Source organism: Cryptomeria japonica, chromosome 5 (assembly GCF_030272615.1).
Source record: "Cryptomeria japonica chromosome 5, Sugi_1.0, whole genome shotgun sequence".
Lineage (NCBI taxonomy): Eukaryota > Viridiplantae > Streptophyta > Pinopsida > Cupressales > Cupressaceae > Cryptomeria > Cryptomeria japonica.
Window position 1 is genome coordinate 80,626,433 of NC_081409.1, and position 11,863 is coordinate 80,638,295.

The 11,863-nt window shown below is 34.4% G+C and overlaps 1 protein-coding gene across 1 annotated transcript; it reads left to right on the top strand.

The window, feature by feature from the left end:
* The first annotated feature begins 8,950 nt into the window (after positions 1–8,950).
* Positions 8,951–10,895, top strand: LOC131875718 (uncharacterized). The gene is made up of 2 exons (XM_059220347.1): positions 8,951–9,501; positions 9,584–10,895. The coding sequence occupies exons 1-2, from the start codon at positions 8,951–8,953 to the stop codon at positions 10,893–10,895; spliced, it is 1,863 nt and encodes a 620-aa protein (XP_059076330.1).
* Positions 10,896–11,863: the final 968 nt, after the last annotated feature.

The following is an 11,863-nucleotide window of genomic DNA, read 5'->3' on the forward strand; positions in this document are numbered from 1 at the left end:
AACACTCCAAAGGTAAATTATCGCAATTGATCTCCCGAGGGGGCATCATCATACCAAGATTTAGTAATCAAGAGCTGGGGCATCCTATCAAACCAATACCATCACCAAAATGAGATTATTCTTTGAATCAACATGTCATCACACCTCACTTCAAAGAGGGACAAAATGTATACACCTAAAAATGGTCTAAAGATAATTAATTGAATAGGCAATTATTTAATAAATCTCCCTCCCCAATTTAATTGAATTCATAAACAATTCGATTAAAATCCTCCATTTTCATCTACTTATTAATAAATCTAAGGATTTATTAAATAGGTTCATCTCAATAATCACCTTTGGTTAATTAATTCTCCCCATCAAAATCATTCTTCCAAATCTCCTAATTAATTAAAACAAATCAAATCAATGAGTTGTTGAAATTAATTAGCCATTTTCCTATTAAATGAATTTTTAAATTCAAATTCTCCTAACTTTAACCACCTAACCTAACCATTCCTAAACCTAACCCATTCTACCTACCCCCATGTTCCCTTTCATCTAACATCTTCTAGAACCTTTGTGACACTTGTCACTAAGTGTTCCCTTTAATCCAACCCCCTTTGCCAACTTCCTCCAATTTAACCATTGATATCTTCAAATCAATCTTGACCGTTGAATCCTGCCACCTCACCCCAAGCCTTGGAAATCCTATAAATAAACCCCATTTTGGAGCACAAAGGGTCCCAATTCATATCATTTTGATTGTCCCAATTTGATTTCATGATTTGCATTGTTATTATAGGCATCTAGCTTAAAGTTTATCATTTCTTAGCAATGTTATCATGCTCAATTTAGCTTAAATCTTAGCTTAATCATGCTAGATCAATCATTCATATAGCTTAACCATTCTATTCTTGCTATACATCTTAATCATTCAAATCCTCCATCTAGATGTAGTCAAGTCACTAGAATTTGCCTAATCAGATCTGAGAGCATTTTTCATACTCGCATTTACTAGGAGGCAATAAGTCGATTAGCTATTGTTTTATCTTTTATTGTTTCAATTTACTAACCATTGCTTGTAATGATTTATTGAGTGCATTGTGGCTGTAGGTACAGGTACACTTGACAGAGCATGACACCTAGTTGTGCTACTTATGTTGTAATTCTCTCTTGAATAATGTTCACCTAGTAGTGAAAGATGTTTTTTATCCTCTATTTGTAGAATTACTTTCATGGGTTAATTAATCCAATTATTTAATTCTTGCAAAATGATCTCAATTACATTAGAGTAATGTTCAAATGTTTTTTTTAGAAAAACTAAACAAGAGGTGATGGAAATAAAAAACTAGCAACGTTCGGTATTTACAGTGCCTCTGAGTCACACTTAAGGGTAAAGCCGTCGTGATGAACTACTGCACTTAACACCTAATAAAGTTGCATTAATGACATCTGTAGAATTGTCCCTACAAATTGACAAGGAATAATAAGGGGCACTTGGAAGTTAAAATCCAAGGAGCGGGTAATCCCCCTTGGATCTATCATCTAATAAGATAATATTTAAATGATTTCACATACGCTAGTTAAACCATAGTAAACCCCTTTAGGGTTGATTGAGTGCAATGCTTTTATAAACTTGGCTTAATCTCAAAGAATTGTTGCCGATTGAAAATTGGGTCAAAGGTGATGCTTATTATAGGAATTGGGACCTAGTTGTTTAGGCCACAAGAATTAGGCCACCTTGAACCTATGCTTAAAGCTAGAATCATGGGTAACAATCATAGAGAAACTGTCTGGGACATTGACCATAGAAAGGGTTGTGTACCCACCATAATAGTTTACATTATACCATAGATTAGAAACAAAACTACATACGTTATGCCTTGATCTTGTGCCGAAATGGGTATGTAGGCAGTCTAGGAATGAACTTGTCCCTAGTACTTACGTATTCGGGGATGGGGTCTAGGATTTTGGTTAGTATATGGATTGCGAAGCCTCCTAATTGGAAGATAAGGGAAATGAAGGAAAAATTACTTCGATGCATACTCAAAAGGAATCCCGTATGGATTCTCTTGACTTCCCGAGGCTTTAGGCAAAATTCCAAGGCAAAATTCAAGCTTGAAATTATGTTATTTTATTTGCTCCTCAGGACAATGACCTCGATGCACTCCTATTAGAGAAGTGTAGTTCTTAGTGAGTGACTTAGGACTCATATGGTCTTGATGAGTCTAAGTCTTTGGCCATAGGACTTCCTATCCCAGGTTGGATAGATGCTTGCCCCATTTGGGTAGATGCCTATCTCGTATTGGATAGATGCCTAACCCGTATGGTTAGATGCTCATCCTGGATGGATGAATGCCTAATCCAATTAGATAGATGCCTAGAGTATGTGATTAAATAAAATAAAAAAATTTAAAAAAAAAATTCAAAATTCTTAGGTAGTAGATTGGGTTATTATATTCTTGAGTAATATGACTAGAATAAGGTCCTAATCAATCCTAGAGGTGGAAATGCCAAGGTAGGGAACCAATGCAATCAAAATTATACAATTATGCAACTTTAGGATGCTACATTTAGCCCCCACGTTTAGCAGGAGTATGAAATCAATCATACTTTCGGTAAAGTACAAGGGTTCAAATTGAAAAACAATCACAATGCCCCTAGTGAACTTTAGGATCTTACAAGTTCAATGACAAGATAAAGGGGACATCGTGAGAGAAGGAGAAAGAGAGAACCATGAATACAAACTAGTAAGGTTCTCTTACTATCAATCACTAAAACAAAAATACCAAAATTACAAAGAAAAAAACTAAGTTCGCTAAGTAACTTAAGTATCAAGATATGCATTTAAGAGAGAGACATTGAGGAAAGTGTGTTGCCCCATGTTAAAGTGACTGGGTATGCCTTATTGGGAACAATTTCTTTAAGGTAGGATACACCCAAAAAGACAAGCATGTTATTAAAATAATATGCCCCCAAGAAAGGGCAAATAAAAGGATAATGATCACAAGACATAAAATATGACGTAGTTTCGCAAAAATCTGATGCCAATATACTTTTATGATAAATAATATATCATACATACATACATACATACATACATACATATATATATATATATATATATATATATATATATATATAACTATCCTCATCCCACAAAGAAAGAAAAATCACCATAGAAGAAGGGCACATGTGTCTTTTGAGTCAACATGGGAGAGACCAAAAAATATCTCAACACTTTGCATCATTCTCAAATAGAAACCACTAGAGACAACAAATAGAAGAATTGGGAGACAAATAGAAGGTCAAAAACAAGCAAGAGAGGAGAGAGAGAGAATCCATGACATGAATGAAGTCAATCATGCAAATCATCTACCACCCCATCTTTCTCATCACTGTTTCGTGAAAGTGGACAACATGCACAAGAGGAGAAACATCAAGCACAATAGACGGAGGTATCACAACTTAAAAAAAAAGACCATTCTCTAATGATGAGTCACTTTGTCTATTATTTGGAGCTAGGATTAATGCTTTTGAATTTTTTTTATATAAATCATTTTCAACATCATTTGTCTTAATAATTATTCATTTTGCAAATTTAGGTTGAACATCTTTGTTAGGAGAAGGTTGATAAAATGGTATTATGTCAATAGTTGGTGTCTTCGGGAAAGAAATGTTTTGAGAAGCAAGTTCACGAGCTCTAGTACGATGTCTCCATCGGTGTTATCTCGCACAACAATTTTCTTTAGTTTTAGCTGAAGGTTTTGAAGGTTTAGGTTCATCAGGTATAGGCTTTTTTTCTTCTTTTAACAAATGATGCATATGAGAAGGTCTTTCAGGTTGAACAATAGGAGATTTCAGATGCTTCCCTTTGTAAGATGTTGGACGCGAAACTGCACCATATAAAGGAGGAATAAGAGGTTTAGGAAGGAGACCCAATCCATCATGAGGAAGAGGAATAGGTCTATCTTTAGGAGGAATAATATTTTTATCCTTAGGAGGAATAATAGTTTCATGCTTAGGAGGAAGGGGAAGCACATCCTCAGGAAGATATTCATTGGTAGGAGGAAGACTAAGTGTTGGATTTCTTGGATTAGTGAAGGATAAAATCATATCATTTTTCTATTTTTGATATGATTGAAAAAGAGCATCACTTCTAGGCTTAAGAGGTTAGAATTGTTCATACCAAAAATAATCAAGACAAACATCTCCATACCTTACTATAGGTTGATACATGCTATGATTAACAATTATGATTTAACATCATGAATAAATTTCAAACACTTATGAATAATAGAAGAAATTGATTTCATGGAATAGAGTCAACGATGTCCCAACTTCACACAAAATTGATCAGATGTAGGAATGATAGCAAAAACAACATCTAAGCACTTAGTGCCAACCTCAATAGGAAGTGTAATAGAACCAATAGTAGGACAAGAGAATCCATCAAAAATTTTAATCACCACATTAGATTTATCATATGTGACTTGATGAAATTGTAAGGTATACTAAAATTCTTCAGTTATTACATTAACCATACAAGATGGATCAATGAGGATCCCTCATCAGGGTGTGTGTTTGACTCTCGCAGTGATATATAATGGGCCATCATGTGCTTTAATAGTCTCACTAGGATCAATTGTAATGCATAAGTCCTTAGGAGGTTGAGTTTTATCAATAAGGTTCACCACATTATTAGACTCAAGGCCAAAATCATTAGGAGAGAAGGAAAGACAATCAGTCTCAATCACATTAGTGGAATAGGAAGGTAAAGGATTAGTGAAAATTTAAAGATTATAATTAGGAGGAGCTATGGATTTATTTCCTTTATCATTCACACAAACCACATAAATGATACTATTATCAATCAAGTCTTGAATCTTACTCCTTAAGGAATAACACTTTTCAGTGATATGACTAGATTGAAGATGGTATTGGAAAAAAGGCTTTGGAATGAAAGGCAGGTGACATAGGCTTAGTTGTATCAATTGTCTTAATAGGGGAAATATTCAACACATTAATTTGTAACAATTGCATCATAATACTATGAAAAGATTCATTAAGAGGAGTGAATTCCTTTCTAAAGTATTTAAACAAAGGAGAGACACCTGTTGTTGCAACTTTTACTTGAGTATTGTTGTTGTTATTGAACTTGATGTATCCCTTATTTGATTTGAACTTCACAAAAGGTTGTTGAGCACTTTCACTTTTATCATTCGAAGCAATTGAAGATGACTGTTCCAATTCGCTCATGGTAAGGTGATAATTGTGAAGTACTATGCACAACTACGTAAAGGAAGTAAACTTAGAAAAGAGAAATTTATCTGTAATATCTTTTTGCAAATTAGAAATAAAAATTATTTTAATACCTTGATTAGGCACAGGAAAAGAAATTTGAGAATACAGATACTTATATCTACCAATAAAATCAGTCACTTTTTCTTTAACACCTTGCTTATAGTGCATCAAATAAGTCGAATTAAGCTTAGGACCAATATTATTGTGAAATTGTTGAATGAAAGCATTAGCCATTTGTTGAAAGGAATTACTAGAATAAGGAGGCAAAGAACAATACCATTGCAAATCTTTATCCCTTAGTGTTCTAGTGAACAATTTAGCTAACAATCTTTGGTCATGACCAAAGTCACTACACCAAGTTTGAAATGGTTAGGATTTGGATTTGGGGCAAGTGGGAAAAGTTGGAGGATAGAATATGAAGTGAGAGAAAAACATGAATTAACTATTTCAATTTAATTCTTATTTGGAGAAAAAGGGGTATAACAGATTTAGAAATTAAATGAACTAAATGAAGGTATTTATTTAATTTAATACATTAATGGAATAAGATTTTGTAGGAGATAAAAATTAATTGGATTAGTTACATTAGGATAGGAATCAAAAAATTGATAAAAGATAGGGGATATTATTTAAATAAAAATATATAATTTAATTAATACAAGTCATAGAAATTAATCAAAATAAGGATAAATTGTCCAAACAAAACTGATCAATTTTAGGTGTTTACAATGACAAATTCGTAAAAGGAACATGCATTTATAGTTGGAGAAATAGGTTTCTAAGTAGAAAAAATTATTAAAATTCCAATTCCTTAATATATATATATATATATATGTATCACTCAAAGATGTTTTTGATCTTGCTATATAATGGGATATATGAGATTATAGTTTATTATCAATTATCAACTCTACAAATGAGTCACTTTCTCCTTCATTAGAATCTTTAATTAGGTAGGAGGGGGATTCTAAATATTGGCAGAGGGTGCATAAATAATAGAAAACTTAAAAGATGATGAGCAATGGGATTTTGGACATATACTAGGGAAAAAGGAAAAAGAAAAAGCATATGACATAAATGCACATACTATGATGATCTCTTTTGAGTGTCTAAGAGATTTACTTTACATATATGTTTTTGAATCATACATACTTTTAGATGCATCCTCATTATAGAATTCCCATGCACCTCGAAGGAGAGACAAATTATCAATGTATACTGATCATAATCATTCATATCTTCATTTTATTTTGTGTGTATTTTGGGGAAATTGCCTCACTACCTAGAAATTTGAAGAATGACATAATTTTTATTCCAAATTTTTATCTCTTAACCCATCCAAAGTGTTTGCTAGGTTTTGTTCTTTTTGGTAGCTGACCCTCTAGTTTGGGGCTCTCACTCCTCATGAGAGCCTAGATTTCTTTGGTTTAGTGGCTATGTAATGGTTCAAGCCTCTTTTGGTTTAATCTAATCAGAACCAATTCAAATTCTCTTGAAATGTCAACTCATTTATCACTAGATATTTCATTAGTCTTTAAAATACAAATAAGCCTGAAACCATAACTCATTTACAAGCATTGTCTAGTGAAACATAAAACCTATGATTTAGCTCTTATTGACTTAATGTTTGTTAACATGTTACTATAATACCAAAGCTATTCATACATTTTGTAATAATTTGTTCCAGCTCATTTACCTAAAAATGAAATTATTATATATATATATATATATATATATATATATATATATACCCTCATATGAATGATTTATAACATTAAAACATAAAATTTGAGAAAAAATTGTAAAAATATATTAATTTCACCATTTAAAGTATTAAAATCCGATCCTCCAAAAATGTGGTTAAGAAATAATGTCTATTATATTAGCATTGATCAATAGCAAAAATGAAATTTCCATTCCTTGCAATATGTGTTTAAAATGGTTTAAAGTCGAGATCAGATTTGTTTATTTATTTTGCATTGCGGAAGCATCGAGGGTCTCCTCGCACGCAAAAAAAAAAATTGCTTAATTTTGTTTTTCAAGGACACGGTAAGTTCAAACCCTGTTCGTTGCAATTCTCTGCAATAGATAGACGACAATATGAAATCATCACGGAAGATACTTTAATATCATAGACGAATAGACAAAGTTACTTTAATATCTTAGGGTTTGTTTATTTGAACGAAATTTGTTTTGTTCGCTATAGGAAACTACTACTTGTAGATGCGTAGCTTTGCACGCTTCTCAAGAAATCCATTTTCCTTGTTATGTCGTTGGTCTTCTTCACATAGCTCACATTCCTATTTTTCCTTGACCATGCATAAATAATTTTATAGCATTAATTTTGAATAATTAGTGCTATTTTTTATTTGAAACTAATAGTTTGTTTCACTAAATAAAATCATCTGGAAGACTTGTCAGCATTGAGATAGGGTTTTAGGCGGAGTCTTGTCCTCTTCTCGGTCAACCATGAGGTCAGCTAAATCCGTTGGGACCTTTCACTATTTCCATGTTCAATAAATTTGTGGTAGTTGGTTGCAATTCATCTGTAGTTTCTCGTATTGATTCCAAACACAACAATTTCTAGTTGTATTGGCCCAAAATGTTAGTTGGAGGGTTCCAACCCCCAACCACTCAACCTCCGATGTTGCCTCAATACCATTGCACAACGAGATTCGTGCTTAGCTCAATATAGCGCTCAGTTTTATTTAAAGCGTAAGCCCCTTAGTGCTATTAAAAGAGAGGCAGGTGGGAGTTGAACTCCCAACCACCAATCTCCTAAAACCAAGGATGGCCTGTGCGCTATTAATAGTGCATAAGATATTTTTGGAGGATATTTTACATTGTCAAATATATTCCACCTAACCTTATTTAAATAAGGTTATATATTAAAAACAAACCCCTAATAATTGAGTAAAATCCAAACCATAAAATAGTAAAGGGGATATTTGCAAGATTATTTTCCCAAAGGGGATTATTTTTTGGTTTTGGTGGTTTAGCCTATTTATGGCTAATTTAATGTATAAAAAGGGGGTGATGGGCCTTTTGAAGGACATTCAGGTGATGAGAAGGAGAGATTTCTCTAGAGACTTTGTTATCAATCCTGTACATCAGAATGTTGTGATGTTGTTGTACTTGAAGGGAAAGATATTGTGCCAGTTGTAATTAATTATTGGAGCTAATCGGATCGGTCCCCCTATTGGAGCAGGACCCGGAGATGTAGTCCACTAGGACGAACTCCGTTATCAACTGTGTTTTGTCTTCTATCTTTCTACTCTCTTTCTTTCAGTTCATTACCTTTAATATGCTTTGTTCATTTAAGCATTTTAATCATGTTAATTCGCTTATGTATGCTTTGAATTAACTTATGTAATTGCTATAAGCATTCTTATGCAATAGTCATAGATCCTAATCAGATCAAGTTTGGTATCAAAGCTTTGTTTGACTAGTATTGCAGAATTGAATGCTAACAAGATCCAGGATTCAACGAGGCGAAGGCAAGCTTGAAGAATATAATCCTGAGATCGGAAAACGAAGAACTAATCCACCATCACAGATGGAAGGAAAAGGTGGTGGAGAAGGTTCTGAAGACAAGAGTATTCAGAAGACTCTTTAGAATTTGGAAACCATTGTACAAGTTTTAGTACAGGAGAGAGAGGACAAGATGCAAAGACGTGTAGCTCGTGAGAACAAAGGAAAAAGACCAGGAGGTGACTGTGAGCCTCCAAAAACACCCCCATCTCCTTCTTCTCCTTCTTCCCCATCTTCTCCCTCTTCTACTCATTCTGAGTCTTCTTCTCTTTTCAAGAGTTCACATAAGCCTAAGATTAAATTGGATGTAAAATTTGATCTACCAAAGTATTGTGGGGAATTAAATGCTGAGAAATTAGATGATTGGATTCAACAAGTTGAAGTCTATTGTAGAGTCCAAAACCTCTTAGATGATGCCAATAGGATCCAATTAGCTACTCTTCGGTTAGGAGGTACAACTCTAACTTGGTGGGAGAGTAGAATTCGGGATGGGTCTTCACAACATGGTAAAATCAATTTAACTTGGCCAGACTTTGTTAATGCTCTCAAGAAGCAATTATATCCCCTAGACCATATGCAACAGCTAATGATGAGCTGGCAACTTTTTAGGCAAGGGAAAGGTCAGTCTGTCCAAGATTACACCCATGAATTCAGAAAGAAGGCTATTGCATTAAATGTTCCATTGTATACCCAGGACATGTTGCTTAAGTACATAGGTGGTCTTCACTCTTATCTGAGACATTCAATTTTGGTTCTTGAATCCTAGTAACTTAGATGAAGTCTGTGTTCAAGCCACGCACCTAGAGTCAAGAGGTAAGGGTTCTTTTATTGATAAGTCTGATAAGAAGCCATCTAAGTCTGAGAACAAATCCCAAAACAAAGGGAAGGGGAAAAAGATAGCTACAGTGAAGAAAGAGGGTGAAAAACCCACATGCTCACATTGCAAGAAAGAAGGGCATGATGATTCTTGGTGCTGGAAGCTGCACCCTGAAAAGAGGCCAAAGAGATATGGTGGAAACAAAGACAAACAAAAGACTGCTACTATAATTCAACAGGATCTTGGATCTAACTCTAGAGATGAGACAAAGATCGTTGTTGCCGGAATCCAAGGTAAAGAAAAATTTAGATCTCTCTCATCAACTACAAGTTCTTCTAATATAAGTGCAAGTACAAGTAAAGATTCTACTCCTAAGAATGATAAGCAAAGGAATGAATTATTTCATATTCGGGTTGTTATCAAACATACTAAAGTTGATATATTATTTGATACGGGTTCTCAAGTTAACTTGATATCTGAAGAAATTGTTAAAAAGCTTAACTTGACTACAATACCTCATCTGAAACCATACCCTATGGGATGGGTTTGCAATGATGCACAATTGCAAGTAACTAAACAATGTAAGATAAGATTTGCTATCATTGCAAACTTTGTAGATGAGGTAGAAGCTGATGTAGTCCCTTTAGATATTTGTGGTCTTGTACTTGGGAGTCCATATTTGTATGATCGACAGGCTATCTTCTATAGAGGGGAGAACAAATACCATCTTTTTAAAGATAAGGTTAAATACATTGTACGGGCACATAAGGTAAAGAGTAATCTTGCACTAGTTAATGCTGGTCAAATGAAAAGGTTAGTCAACTCTAGTAAGAACTTTGTATTAATGCTTGTAAAAGCCAAAGAGGAAGAAACATTTGAGGCATTTAAAGGATGTGATCCTAAGCATAAGGCTGAAATGGTCAAAGTTGTTTCCGCTTACGATGACTTGTTTCAGGAACTAAAAGGATTGCCTCCTAAGAGAGAGATACAACATGAGATCCAGTTGCAGCAGGATGTGCCACTTCCAAACATTGGCATGTACCGGTTATCAGTCTTGCAAAATGAAGAGATCAAAAAGCAGGTTCAAGTGCTGGTTGAGAGAGGAGTTATTCATCCTAGTACATCTCCTTGCGGTTCTCCTATTGTGTTGGTTCCAAAGAAAGATGGGACTTGGAGAATGTGCATCGACTACAGGGCTCTGAACAAGATAACGGTAAAGAACAGGTACCATCTTCCTAGAATTGATGATTTACTTGATTAGTTGAAACATGCAATTTATTTCACTAAGTTAGACTTGCGTAGTGGATATCATCAAATACAAATTGCAGGACATGATATTTGGAAAACTGCTTTTAAGACAAAACAAGGACTTTACGAGTGGTTGGTTATGCCCTTCGGGCTTTGTAATGCACCAACTACATTCATGAGAGTCCTGAATGATGTCTTTCATCCTTTTATTGATGATTTTGTCATAGTCTACCTAGATGATATTCTTGTATTCAGCAAGTCTTGGGAAGATCATGTAATTCATGTTAAAAAAGTCTTGGATGTACTAAGGAAAGAAAAACTTTTTGTAAAGATGTCTAAATGTGAGTTCGCATACCTAGGATATGTCATAGGGAATGGTCAACTGAAAGTAGACCCTGCAAAGGTGGATTGTATTGTAAAATGGCCTAAGCCAAGTACAGTCATAGAAGTCAGGAGTTTCTTAGGTGCAGATCAGTATTGGAGGAAGTTCATTGCAAACTTCTCTTTTATCGCATCACCATTGCATGCATTGACCAGTACGAAGGCAACTTTTCAGTGGGGAGGTCCACAATAGAAGGCTTTCAACACTTTGAAGGAAAAGTTAAGCACTGCACCAATTCTTACCAGATTTACATCAACCATTTGAGATCGAGACAGATGCGAGTGAGTTTGCCATGGGAGCTATACTCATGCAAGGAGGTAAACCTATCTGCTACCACTCTGAAACTTTTTCAGGCACAGTAAGTAACTATCCCACTTATGATAAGGAACTTTATGCTTTAGTTCAGAGTGTTAAGAAATGGAAACACTACTTAATGGGCAAAGAAACTGTAAATGACACTAATCATCAGCCACTTCAGTATTTGCACTCACAGTCTAAACTGCAACAAAGTAGGCATTTTACGTGGATGGGTTTTCTTCAACAGTTTCATTTGGTGATTAAGTATAAGAAAGGTGCCCATAACAAAGTAGCGGATATGC